This window comes from Capra hircus, chromosome 14 (assembly GCF_001704415.2).
Source record: "Capra hircus breed San Clemente chromosome 14, ASM170441v1, whole genome shotgun sequence".
NCBI classification, from domain to species: Eukaryota; Metazoa; Chordata; class Mammalia; order Artiodactyla; family Bovidae; genus Capra; species Capra hircus.
The window spans coordinates 56,105,828-56,120,263 of NC_030821.1; the positions used below are offsets into that span (position 1 = coordinate 56,105,828).

A 14,436-nucleotide genomic window follows, 5' to 3' on the forward strand; every position below is an offset into this window, starting at 1 on the left:
AATCCCAGACCAGAGCTTTGTTTCTAAAGCTTGTGTTCCTTGTGGACTGTGAGGGAAGACTCTCTTTTGCTCCTTAACTGCCATCCCGTCTCCAGTAATTATTTAAGATCCAGATGGTAGGATGAAAGCCAGGTGGTAGAGATTCTCTTGCTGTTTTTGTTCTCTGTTATTTTACTAATCACATGAAGGTCATTGCAGTCTTCTGTCAGCCTTTTTAGCTTGCGTTGGTGGAAGTGCCAGCGTTTCCCTTAATTTTTCTTTTCTTTCTTTCTCTTCCTTTCTTTTTTCTGTACTCTGCAGCTTGGAGTATCTTAGTTCCCTGACCAGGGATTGAGCCCACCCCTTGGCAGTGAAAGTGTGGAGTTCTAACCACTGAACTGCTAGGAAGTTCCCTCTTTCTATAATAGATTGTATTTTTTTAAGAACAGTTTTAGATTTACAGGAAAATTATGAAAATAGTACAGAAAATTCTATAAAATTGGGCTTCCCAGGTGGCGCTGGTGGTGAAAGAGTGCCAATGCAGGAGACATAAGAGGTGCGGGTTCAGTCCTGGGTCGGGAAGATCCCTGGCGAAGGAAATGGGAGCCCACTCCAGTATTCTTGCCTGGGAAATCCCATGGACAGAGGAGTCTGGGAGGCTACAGTCTATGGGGTTGCAAAGAGTTGGGCACGTGACTGAGCAACAGAATGTTCACATCTAACTCAGACCCAGTTTCCCGTGTTTTTAACATCGTGGTATGGTACGTTGGTCATAATTAGTTGTCCAATCTTGATATGCTTAGTCCTTGTTTTATTGTTTCCTTCGTTTTCACCTAAAGTCCCTTTTCTGTTCCAAGATCGCATCGGTAACACCACATTACATTTAGTTCTCCAGTTTCCCTGGATTCCTCTTGGCTGTGACATTTTCTCAGGCTTTTTTTTTGTGTGTCTTTGATGACCTTGACAGTTTTGAGACATAATGGCCAGATGTTTTGGAGAATATCCCTCTGTTAAGATTTGTCTGATGTTTTCTTCATGGTTACACTGGGATTATGGGTTACCGGAAGGAAGAACATAGAGATAAAAAGTTGTGTCCATCATATCATGTCCAGGGTGCCTGTATCAACATATCTGATGACTGCTCATGTTGGTCTGGTCACCTGGCCCAGGTGCCATTGGCCGTGTTTCTCCACTGTCTGCTCACTGGTCCGGGTGCCATTGGCCGTGTTTCTCCACTGTCTGCTCACCTGGCCCAGGTGCCATTGGCCGTGTTTCTCCACTGTCTGCTCACTGGCCTGGGTGCCATTGGCCGTGTTTCTCCACTGTCTGCTCACCTAGCCCAGGTGCCATTGGCCATGTTTCTCCACTGTCTGCTCACTGGCCCGGGTGCCATTGGCCGTGTTTCCCCACTGTCTGCTCACCTAGCCCAGGTGCCATTGGCCATGTTTCTCCACTGTCTGCTCACCTGGCCTGGGTGCCATTGGCCGTGTTTCTCCACTGTCTGCTCACTGGTCCGGGTGCCATTGGCCGTGTTTCTCCACTGTCTGCTCCCCTGGCCCAGGTGCCATTGGCCGTGTTTCTCCACTGTCTGCTCACTGGCCCGGGTGCCATTGGCCGTGTTTCTCCACTGTCTGCTCACCTGGCCCAGGTGCCATTGGCCATGTTTCTCCACTGTCTGCTCACTGGCCTGGGTGCCATTGGCCGTGTTTCTCCACTGTCTGCTCACTGGCCTGGGTGCCATTGGCCATGTTTCTCCACTGTCTGCTCACTGGCCTGGGTGCCATTGGCCGTGTTTCTCCACTGTCTGCTCACTGGCCTGGGTGCCATTGGCCGTGTTTCTCCACTGTCTGCTCACCTGGCCCAGGTGCCATTGGCCATGTTTCTCCACTGTCTGCTCACTGGCCTGGGTGCCATTGGCCGTGTTTCTCCACTGTCTGCTCACTGGCCCGGGTCCCATTGGCCGTGTTTCTCCACTGTCTGCTCACCTGGCCCGGGTCCCATTGGCCGTGTTTCTCCACTGTCTGCTCACCTGGCCCAGGTGCCATTGGCCATGTTTCTCCACTGTCTGCTCACCTGGCCCAGGTGCCATTGGCCGTGTTTCTCCACTGTCTGCTCACCTGGCCCAGGTGCCATTGGCCGTGTTTCTCCACTGTCTGCTCACTGGCCTGGGTGCCATTGGCCGTGTTTCTCCACTGTCTGGTATCCTGTACCATACTCTTTGAAACAAAATCACCATGAGCAGCACACAGTCAAGGAGTGGGGACCCTGCATTTTTTAAACACAAAAGCATGTGAAGTAGTTTTGGAAGAACAGGTGTGAGTGATGGCATGTTACTGAATTAGGAGTGGCAAAGGAACAAAAAGGAAAACAAAAAAACTGAAAGCAGCCAACCTCAAAACATGCATTTTTAGTTTGTTTCAGAAAAAAATACTCCTTACTGTTACTATGAGAAGTAAGAAAATCATTTATTTGAACTTTGTAATTTGTGAAATCAAGATAAATTTCAACCTTGGCCTTTTTTTCTTGTTAATTTTAATTATGGCAAACAGCTCTTATCTGTTCCACTGTACACTTATCTGTACCACTGGGATGCCAAAGCTACTGTTGCAGCCAGAAATGGAAAGATTAAATTGGTCTGTGTTTCCTTATTAATTGAAGAGTTATAGAACATTGCTTTCTTAAAGGCAGCGCCTTGACAGTTACATTTACTGGGCAGTCCAAGTTCAATGCAAAGAAATAGAGGAAAACAATAGAATGAGAAAGACTAGAGATCGCTTCAAGAAAATTAGAGATACCAAGGGAGCATATCATGCAAAGATGGGTACAATAAAGGACAGAAACAGTGTGGACCTAACAGAGGCAGAATATATTAAGAAGAGGTAGCAAGAATACACAGAATAACTATACAAAAAAGATCTTAATGACCCAGATAAGCACAACTGTGTGATCACTCACCTAGAGCCAGACATTCTGGAGTGCAAAGTTAAGTGGACCTTAGGAAGCATCACTATGAACAAAGCTAGTGGAGGTGATGGAATTCCAGCTGAGCTATTTCAAATCCTAAAAGATGATGCTGTTTAAGTGCTTCACTCAATATGCCAACAAATTTGAAAAACTCAGCAGTGGCCACAGGACTGGAAAAGATGTTTTCATTCCAATCCCAAAGAAAGGCAATGCCAAAGAATGTTCAAACTACCACACAGTTGCACTCATTTCACATGCTAGCAAAGTAATGCTCAAAATTCTTCAAGCTAAGCTTTAATATTATGTGAGCTGAGGACTTCCCGATGTTCAAGCTGGATTTAGAAAAGGCAGAGGAACCAGAGATCAAATTGCCAACATCCATTGGATCATAGAAAAAGCAAGACAGTTCCAGAAAAAACATCTACTTCTGCTTCATTGACTACGCTAAAGCCTTTGACTATGTGGATCACAACAAACTATGGAAAATTCTTTAAGTGATGGGAATACCAGACCATCTCACCTGCCTCCTGAGAAACTTGTATGCAGGTCAAGCAGCAACGATTAGAACTGGACATGGATCAACAGGCTGGTTCCAAAAGGAACCAGGAGTATGTCAAGGAGTATGTCAAGACTGTATATTGTCACCATACTTATTTACCTTCTATGCAGAGTACATCTTGCGAAATGCCAGGCTGGATGAAGCACACACTGGAATCAAGATTGCTGGGAGAAATATCAATAACCTCAGATATGCAGATGACACCACCCTTGTGGCAGAAAGTGAAGAAGAATTAAAGAGCCTCCTGATGAAGGTGAAAGGAGAGTGAAAAAGCTGGCTTAAAACTCAGCATTCAGAAAACTGAGATCATGGCATCTGGTCCCATCACTTCATGGCAAATAGATAAGGAAACAGTGGAAACAGTGACAGACTTTATTTTCTTGAGTTCCAAAATCACTGCAGATGGTGACTGCAGCCATGTAATTAAAAGACGCTTACTCCTTGGAAGGAAAGTTAATGACCAACCTAGACAGCATAAACATAAAAAGCAAAGACATTACTTTGTCAGCAAAGGTCCATCTAGTCAAGACTATGGTTTTTCCAGTGGTCATGTATGGATGTGAGAGTTGGACCGCAAAGAAGACTGAGTGCCGAAGAAGTGATGCTTTTGAACTGGTATTGGAAAAACTCTTGAGAATGCCTTGGACTGCGAGGAGATCCAACCAGTCCATCCTAAAGGAGATCAGTCCTGAGTGTTCATTGAAAGGACTGATGCTGAAGCTGAAGCTGCTATACTTTGGCCTGTTGTGAAGAGCTGACTCATTAGGAAAAACCCTGATGCTGGGGAAGATTGAAGGTGGGAGAAGAAGGGGACAACAGAGGATGAGTTGGTTGGATGGCATCACAGACTCTATGGACATGAGTTTGAGCAAGCTCTTGGAGATGGTGAAGGACAGGGAAGCCTGGCGTGCTGCAGTCCGTGGGGTTGTAGAGAGTCAGACACGACTGAGCGACTGAACAACAACCAAGTTCATGAGAGCTCTTCATAGCCTGACCTGTCCTGGGTTGTTGTTTTTGTTGTTCAGTCACCAAATTGTGTCTGACTCTTTTCGACCCCATGGACTGCAACATATCTTTCTCCTCTGTCCTCCATTATCTCCCGGAGTTTGCTCAGATTCATGTCCACTGAGTCCGTGATGCTATCTAACCATCTCATCCTGCCTTCAGTCTTTGCCAACATCAGGGTCTTTTCCAATGAATGGACTCTTCACATCAAGTGGGCAAAATATTGGAACTTCACCTTCAGCATGAGTCCTTCCAATGAATATTTAGGGTTGATTTCCTTTAAGATTGACTGGTTTGATCTTGCAGTCCAAGAAACTCTGGAAAGTCTTGTCCTGGGTTATTATTTCTATAATATCATAGACAGAGGTCCTCATTACTTCCCTCTAGTGGTCAGCTTTATAATTTTGAATTCTAGTTGGGAAAACAGCAAGAGAAGCTTCAAACTTACAGCGATCTTCCTTGATATTTTCATATGGATGCTAAAAGGACAAGGTGTCTGAATTTTAGTGTGTCTTTTTGGATTAATTCTTAAATGAGGCAGTGTTTTCAGGAGGTAAGTAATTGTAACTCGATTAAAATGTAAAGCGATGATTAGTATTCTCGGCAGGTTTACCTAAGTACTGTTATACTGAGAACCTCAGCGGCCATTTGATTTTAACCAGGGAATTGAATTTGGCTCCTTGCAAGTGTTTTATCAGCCCTGTAGAAGCAAGTGCGTATTCCAGATAAACTTGAAAACCACAGAGCTCTACAGGGCTAAGAGTGAGAGAGTCCTCTAGAGTATTGTTTGTCATTCCTTCACAGATAAAGTTTTATCTGCAGTGCAGGAAATGGCCTTTTTAAAAAAGAGCTCCACACTGGCATCCATGCTTTAGAAAAAGATGCAGTGTTTTTCATAGGATGCTATCTCTACATGTTCTTAGAAAGTTGAACTAATTTACAGAATGTGAGACTGGCTTTGTGTCATTCTTGATGGAGATGATGGGTGACATGTACTGGAGTGTATAGGTACTAATCCTTTCAATGAGTTCTCAAGTTTGTGACCAGACTTGGAGTTTCATTTCAGTGAGAGCCAGAGGGGATGTTGTCTAAGGAAGGCAACGAAATCAATTTGAAATCTGCAAGTCCCCTCTGATGTGCTCCTGATCAGGACAGAAGCAGAACTTGAGAGGCACTGAGCCCTGCTTCTGTTGAGAAATAAGTAAGGAATTCACACAGAGAACTGGGATTCAACCAGTCATCTCTCTGGGTCTGTCTGTGATACCCTTGCTGCATACCATACCGTATGGATAGGGTCAAGGAGAAGGTGATATATCTCTGTCTTCCTGAGCAGCAGGACCCTTAGTAACGAGGCCGCCTCTCTGTCATTGCTCCTCCAGCTCCACCTGATCCACTGGAACTCTACCTTGTTTGGCAGTATTGATGAGGCCGTGGGGAAGCCCCATGGAATCGCTATCATCGCTTTGTTTGTCCAGGTAAACGGTCTCCTGTCAAGATTATTACATTGTTCAGAGATGCTTCTTTTCTAATTCATTTTGCAGAAGGTTTTTTTGTTCTCTCTCAGTTTTACTACTTAGAAGGGACATTAAGTGCTTATACAGAGAACATTGATAGTTTAAAAATGGAAAACTTGGGGCTTCCCTGGTAGCTCAATGGTAAAGCATTTGCTTCCCAATACAGGAGACATGGGTCAATCCCTGGTCCTGGACGATCCCATATGCCTCGGACCAACTAAGCCCGTGTGCCACAACTGTTGAGCCTATGCTCTAGGGCCTGGGAACAGCAACTGTTCAGCCCATGTGCTGCAACTACTGAAGCCCGAGGGCCTTATAGCCTGTGCTCTATAAGAGAAGCCACGACAGTGAGAGACCTGGGGGCCACAACTTGAGGGTAGCCCCCACTCAGAGTAACTAGCGCAATCTTGTGTGTAGCAACAAAGACCCAGCAGAGCCAAAAATAAAAAAAATGAAATTTAAAAAAAAGAAAAAGAAAATGTGGTCTCTGTGGATCAAGTTCAGCCATATTCATTGGTAGAAAATGGTTCACTGTATTATCAGAAATTTTCTTCAGAACAGCATTCAGAGTCATTGGAGAAATGAATTAGAAAAGGTCTCCTAAAGGCAGAGTTCATTTATTAATGAAAAAGGATTTTAGGAAATGTTTTTGGACCCTTCCTCACTGCAAAATCTAAGAAAAGTCAATAGTATAATTGTGCAGTAGATTCCTTTAGCTATTTGTTATGAGTAATTTTTCTTCTAAGATAATTGGAAGAGCCTTGTAGAAAAACATGGATGAAATAAGCCTGGCAAAAACCTTGGTGGGTATAGAGTTTAGATATGAGCTCTTTGGTGGGCAAAGAACATCATATGCATTGAGTGAAATATACTCGTGGAGGAGGAAATGACAACCCACTCCAGTATTCTTGTCTGGAGAATCCCATGGACAGAGGAGCCTGGTGGGCTACAGTCCATGGCGTCGCAAAGAGCTGGACACAACTGAGCATCTAACACACAGTAAAATGTACAATTTGGACTGTATACTTTCAAAGGTAAGATTTTAATTTAGTTTTTCAGGTGACTCTTTTAAACTTTGTCTTATCATCTTCTGATGCAATAAAAGATTTAGAGCTAAAACATACCCTGGAGGGGGTTCCCAGGTGGCTCAGTGGTAAAGAATCCTCCTGCCAATGCAGGGCATGAAGGAAGATCCATATTAATCTATGTGACGATGCCTTTCTCAAGAAAGAGCAATATCACAGAAACTGAGCACAGGTGTTCACAGAGGAAAGAAGGGCTGATCCTGAGTGTCAGCCGAGGCAGAGAGGAAAGGACCACATCTGGGGCCTTGCACTTAGGTCAGAGGCTGGGAAAGTGGAGGGGAGGGTGTCCAGGCAGTGAGGATGGACTTCCCTTTCAAGAAACTTGACTCACAGACAGAAGGGGTGATAACTAGTGATGATGTGCCCAGCAAGGTTCAGTTTGTTTCATTTTGAGATCTGAGATGGGCCTGTGTTTTTATTCTGAGCAAAAAGAGCTAGTGCAGGACTTCCCTGGTGGTCCAGTGACTAAGACTCTGCACTCCCAGTGCAGGGGTCTGAGTTTGATCCCAGGTTGGGCAACTAGATACCGCATGCTGCAATTGAGAGTTTGCTTCCTGGAAAGAAAAAAAAAGGATCCCTCATGCCACAGCGAAGATTGAAGATCCTTCCTATCCCAACTAAGATCCAGTGTAACCAAATAAATAATTACACATAAAAAAAAAAAAACTAGTGCAGATATAGTTTGAAAATACTGCAGGAAAGGAGATGATTGATGTAGAAGAGCCCCAGAGGAAGCGGGGGGTGTCAGATAAGAGTTTATGTGGATGCACTGACCCCGAACAGGAGGGGCCCCACCCTTTCTCCAAAACAGAGGGCTAGGAGGAAAGGGTGGGCACCAATGGCAAGCACGTTTAGGTGAAGAAAGACAGGAAATTAGGGGAGTTCATGCCTGATGACCTGTATTATCTCCCAGACATGCACAGCAAAATTATTTATAGAGCAGAGGAAACACGGGTGTGGGATTGAGTTTTGAAATTCTCAGGAGGTGAATGACAACAGACTGCACTGTCAGGGTGGGAGACCGACTTGAGATTGGACATCACAGACAGTCTAGGACAGCGGACAGTGGGCTAGTCTCTCCATCCACCGCGAGGAGCAGAGAATTCTAGCAAATTAATTGTGGCATCGATGGGTTGCAGAGCAGTTGACTTAGGAGGGCAGAGGGACTAGAGGATGGAGAGATGTCTTCCAGGGTAGGCAGGAAAGGAAAGAGACAGAGCCAAGAGGGACCCCAGGGCTTGAGTCCTTGTGATCAGTCAATAGGAAGAGAGAGAAGAGAGGAGAGGGGTGGATGGGTGGGCAGTTATGGTCAGAGGGGATGGTCTGTGGAGTTGCGGGTGTCAGAGTAAAAACAAATCCAGGGTACATTCTCAGGATTGCTTGACAGAGGTGGGATGGAGCTGAGGGACATGGAGTGAGGGGTTAAGAGAGAGGCCAGGGAGGGCATAGGTCACACCCAGGGGCGAGGAGGGAATGACCATTGGTTGTGACCAGTGGATCAGTGAGTGATAGTGGAGTGGGATAGCATGCGAGGAGGGCAGTCCACTCACAGGGGGCTGGCCTTGGGCTTGTGGAGCAGAAGACCCATCAGAAGGTAACAGTCAGGCACTGGCCAGAGCTCTTAATCTCATCTTGGAGGGAGGCTGAACAGTGTCCACTCAGAAGGCTTAGAGTGAAGACCTTGAGCAGATCCAAGGGGTTCACAGAAACCAAGAGGTGTCAGGGAGCTTGTCAAGGATGTGGCATGATCGCATTTCAGAGGATGTGGTGGGAAGTGAGGGGATTAGCCGTAGAAGTTGAAAAATTCAGGGCTTTGCAGGGCTGAGGTTCTGGAGAGGAGACTGACCAGAGGGCTGGCATTCTGGGCGATGGTGAAAGATGGCAAAGGGCAGAGGTCAGAAGTTACCTAGGTGCGGGTGGACTCTTGGCCCCAGGTTGCGTTGTCACAACCACACTGTTGAAGGATTTTAGGGACTGGGCTGTGCAGAGCATCATCTGTGTTTTCTTTTTGGTGGCTGTAACCTCTTCAGGCAGGGCTTTGACAAAGAAAGGAAGGAACAAGATGGAGCGATAGCTGGAGTTGGTTGCAAAATATAGTAATGTCCACAAAATATAGAACCTTTATAGATAGAAAGAGGCAGTAATAGTTATTAAGTGCTGTGTTTGATTCTGTGTAGCATTCTGAGTAAGAGTGATCTGGGTAATAATCACTGAGTTTCGATGCACCGTGCCCTATTCTAAGGTTTTTGTTTGACTGAGTCTGATTTTCAACTCCATGACTTTTATCCTCCCTGCTGTATAGAGGAGAAAGCTGAAGGACAGAGAGGTTAGGTAAACTTGCTCAAGACTGAAAAGTGAGTCAAGGTCGGAAACTAGCATCCAACGCAAGTGACCTTGTTCCTGGGCCACTGAACTGTGTGGCCTCACGGTGTTCAGATGTGGGCTGTTCGAAGAATTATGCTCTGACCAGAGATGCATGAAGTGACGACAGAGCCCACCTGTGGGTGTAAGCATCCAAATACTACATTCTGCTTAAACCAGTACAACAGAAAGTAGAAGTGTTAGTTGCTCAGTCATGTCTGACTCCTTGTGACCTCATGGACTGTAGCCTGCCAGGCTCCTCTGTCCATGGAATTTTCCAGGCAAGAGTACTGGAGTGGTTAGGCATTTCCTTCTCTAGGTGATCTTCCTGATCTAGGGATTGAACCCGGGTCTCCCACAATGCAGGCAGATTCTTTACTGTCTGAGCCACCAATACAACAAAGGAGTCTGTTTTTCCCTGAAGGTGGGGTGCAGGCATCTGCCTACAGGTCCACGCTTTGACACCAAGGAGTACATTTTGCCTAAGATACAAACACACACCCACACACACCCACACACACAGAGTAACTTAAGAAAATTCATTTTCCATTTCTAGAGCCTATCTCAGGAATTGCAAACACTTGGAAAATATAATCTTGATTATTTGGAACTGATTGGCCTGTCTTAGGTTGTATGAGTTTCCTGTAACACCTCTTTCCTTTGATCCCCTTTGACCTAGTGTTTTTCCAAGTTGGTTCACAATGGAGAGAAACAGGGCATGTGAGCATGGTGACAGCTGTTGCAGGTTCTTGTGGATCATTCTCCAAAAATTTATGTGCAAAAGAAAAAGCAAACCATAACAAGGATTGTTTATCTGACCTTATAAATGGTCTCTGTTGTGACTGCCTTCCATTAGCGTGGACGGAAACTGTTGAAACTTGACTGAAAAGTAGAAATGAGATTACACTTATAATTTTTAAAGTTAGAGTCAAGAATACCTCACATCATATTTTTTTTAAAAACTCAAGTTCCTTGGGACATTTTATGCACTGAAAATATGTAATGATATACAATGCTTTAAAATAGAAAGCTACAAACAGCATATTCTTATTTATTTAAGAATAAATAGGTGATTATAGAGTTATGTCCAATGATAATCAGTAAGGGTCTTGATTTCAGTGACTTTAGCATATGAAATCACATACTTATCTTTTGGAGTTAATAAAAATTTTTCAACATGGATACAGTCTTTATAGTAATGATCTAGAAATGCTAAAAGCAAAAATAGAAGGCTTTGGGCTGCTGCTGTTGCTGCTGCTAAGTCGCTTCAGTCGTGTCCGACTCCGTGCGACCCCATAGACGTAAGCCCACCAGGCTCTCCCGTCCCTGGGATTCTCCAGGCAAGAACACTGGAGTGGGTTTCCATTTCCTTCTCCAATGCAGGAAAGGGAAAAGTGAAAGTGAAGTCATTCAGTCGTGTCCGATTCTTAGTGACCCCATGGACTACAGCCTACCAGGCTCCTCCATCCATGGAATTTTCTAGGCAAGAGTACTGGAGTGGGGTGCCAGGCTTTGGGCATGTGTGAATAATTCTAATTTAGAAATATCCTCGAAAATTTTATATTACAGTGTTATGTGATTAGATATACATATAAACATAAATATGTTTATAAATATATAAATATAAATATGTAGCACAGTGGGTAAAATCTATACCTAGCAAGGTAAATTTAGAATAGATTCTTGGAAATGCCCAGGAACATATCTAATACTTTCTTGTACTTTAATTGCCTTTAGTAGATGTTGACCTATTTATTAAGAAGTAAGTCTTGTATTCCCAAGAAGGACTTTCAGGTGAACTTGAACTTCACTTCAGTTGGTTATTTTACTTACGTATATAAATGCTTAGTAGCTATGGTTTATACTTTATACATTGCAGATCGGAAAAGAGCACGTGGGCCTGAAGGCTGTGACTGAAATCCTCCAGGATATTCAGTATAAGGTAAGTCATTCTCTAAAAGAAAATAAAAATGCTGGTTAGGTAAGAGCCTTCCATGTCTATCCTCAGGCTTGGAGATTCCCTAAAAGGACTCAGACAAGCTGTTAGTCCCCTGGTTGTGGTTTATTCCAGTGGAGGGATACAGATCAAAAGTCAGCACAGTGAAAAGGTGGATGGGGCGCAGTCCTGGAGAAGCCAGGTAAAGCTCTCAGACGTCCCCTCCCAGTGGAGTTGCCTGGGGCACAGCTGACTCTCCCAGCAGTGATGTCACAGCACTTGTGAAGCGCTGCTAGCCAGGGAAGTTTACCGGAGCCTTGGTGTCCAGGGATTTTATTGGGGGTCAGTTATGCCTGGGCAGTGCCTCAGGGACTGACCTCAGCTATGCTGACGCCAGCCCTCCCACCCCCACCCTGAGCAAAACCAGGCTTCCACCATAAATTACTTTGTTGGGATAAACTTTTCTGGTCCAACTGGTACAGCCTGCCCAAGGCCTCAGGCACACAGAGCCACTCTTATCAGGCGGCTTATTCCAAGGACTCAGAGACGATCTCCCAGGAGGCAGCCAAGGGCTAGGCTTGAAGATAGGACTTTTTTTGGGGGAGGGTTGTTTAGGCTTTGAGCAACCCAGGCCTCCTGAGTACCTCTTTCTGCCCTCTGGATGTAGGAAGGTAGTATAAATGAAAGAAATAAAAATTGTGGCGACCACATTTCAGAGTATTTATGTGAAAAGAAAAGCAACACAGGCTCACATAAGTCATAAGATGATACCTCCCTGAGAAGGTGACTTAGGTTAAGTTGCCCCAGTGGCTCAGCAGGTAAGGAGTCCACAGTACAGGAGACCCAGGAGACCCAGGTTCGATCCTGGGTCAGGAAAATCTGGAGAAGGAAACGGCGACCCACTCCAGTATCCTGGAGTCCATGGGGCTGCAGAGTCGAACACGACTAAGCAACTGAGCATTTACATACTGTGCCGCCGAGAAGGTAGAGACTGAGAGCAGAGCTCCAGAAGGAAAGTCATTTCTAAAGACTCCCTGGGGCAAAGCCCACATCTCTACGCCAGGAGCAGGAAAGGCAGTGACGAGGGGCCGACAGACATTGGGCAGACAGTTTTAAGTTTCACACCAGGAATTATAGGGAAATTCCTGACCTGTGGCCAAAGCAAAAATAGTTACAGACTCAGAGCAGGAACGTCTTGCTGGAACCAAGCCCTGTCACTCCAGTGAGAAGACAGATTGACACACCCACAAACCTGTGGGGTCTGGCATTCAGAAAAGACTTCAGGGCTTTCCCTGGGGGGTTCAACGATTAAGGATCCATGTTTCCACTGCAAGGGGCATGGGTTTGATCTCTGGTCAGGGAAGTAAGATCCCAAATGTGCAGTGTGGCCAAAAAGAAAAGACATCAACCTTGATTTTTAGTGCTTATAATGTTCTTATTCTAAAATTTTGTGTTAATGTGAGGTACATTGTTTTCTTTTTTTCAGGGGAAGTCCAAAACAATACCCTGCTTTAATCCTAACACTTTATTACCAGGTAAGCATTTATTTCGTTGCACAGGGTGAATTTTAACTGTGGCTGTGACTGCATTGTTTTTTCTCAGAATATACACAACTGTATCTTATGAATTAGTAAGCTTTCTTTATAATTAATAGTCTTTGTAATTGTTACCAGTTTCAGATTGTTCTAAACTTGGGAGTAAACTTTTTGAGATAATGAACATTTTACCACTGAGCTTCCTTGGTGGCTCAGACAGTAAAGAATCCACCTGCAGTGCAGAAGATGAAGGTTTGATCCTTGAGTCAGAAAGAGCCCCTGGAGAAGGGGATGGCAACCCACTCCAGTATTCTTGCCTGGAGAATTCCATGGACAGAGGAGCCTGGTGGGCTACAGTCCATGAGGTCGTAAAGAGCTGGACACAGTTGAGCACACTCTCACACACACACACACACATCTGGTATAGTGTATCAAGTGTTTATATATCTAGTTTATATAACCATATTTAAATATGTATAGGAATTCATTGATACAAAATCACTATAAATAATAGAGGATACGTCATGTTCTATATTGATTGTTTTCTTCATATGATTAGTTTAAATATATATATGTGAAGCTCCAGTTTAAAAATGACATCTGTCTGAGACATGTTATCTGGACAATTTGTAAGTTTGAAAATGATTGTTGGACTTTTCCAAATTCTTTTTCATTAACTCACCTTTCCGTGATTGGTCCATGCGGTGGCACAGACCCCTTGCTGCGTGATTACTGGGTCTACGAAGGCTCTCTCACCATCCCACCCTGCAGCGAAGGTGTGACCTGGATATTATTCCGATACCCTCTGACGATATCCCAGCTACAGGTGAGAGGAGGGTTTTAACCTCCCAGGACGAAGTTTTGCATTAAAGGGTAAATTTTTTCTCTGTAAAAGGGAAATGTCTGTTTCATGTTCTTGCTCCTTTCGGCTCAATTAGATCAGTCACATCTCTTCAGATAAAGTTAAATGTCTTGAGCCAGTGAAAGCAGTTGAAAGGTCAAGGATGAACAAAACCCAGCTCCCATTTACCATCTGTACTTTAAAAGTCAGTTTTTATAGAGTAAATAGAAGCCAGTGAAGTACCCAAACTGTTCCTTAGTCTAGTTACTGCTTCATGTGGGATTTCTCAGGTATTGGAGAGGAGAAAGTTATTTCTGTAACTCACATTCGGGCTTTGTAATAGCTCTTCCTTGGCTTGTACAGGAAAATCTGTATGGAGAGGGTGGGGGACCTAGAAAGAATGCCCTGTAAAGTTCTGGATTGTTCTCTAGCCCACTTTTGGTCTGCTGTCTCCCACCTTGGGTGCAGCATAGGTGCTCTAGATGCTAATGCAGCGTGTGAGGCACCAAGGTGAATTGTCCCTGGGATGTTACTGGTGGGGCAGGATGCAAGGTCACTACAATGCATTTAAACATTGATTTTGATGTTATTAGTATGTAATATTTGATACTAACTGTAGCATTTGTTAACGCTAAGAAGACAGCATTATTAATGATC

At 44.4% G+C, this 14,436-nt stretch overlaps 1 protein-coding gene across 2 annotated transcripts in view; it reads left to right on the plus strand.

The window, feature by feature from the left end:
- The window catches only part of CA8 (carbonic anhydrase 8), an 87,267-nt gene that overhangs the window by 45,048 nt on the left and 27,783 nt on the right, over positions 1-14,436 (plus strand). For both annotated transcript variants that reach the window (XM_013969213.2, XM_005689007.3), the window contains exons 4-7: positions 5,887-5,982; positions 11,347-11,409; positions 12,890-12,938; positions 13,652-13,764. In XM_013969213.2, coding sequence (XP_013824667.1) covers positions 5,887-5,982; positions 11,347-11,409; positions 12,890-12,938; positions 13,652-13,764 — 321 coding nt within the window. The remainder of the gene's footprint in view (positions 1-5,886; positions 5,983-11,346; positions 11,410-12,889; positions 12,939-13,651; positions 13,765-14,436) is intronic.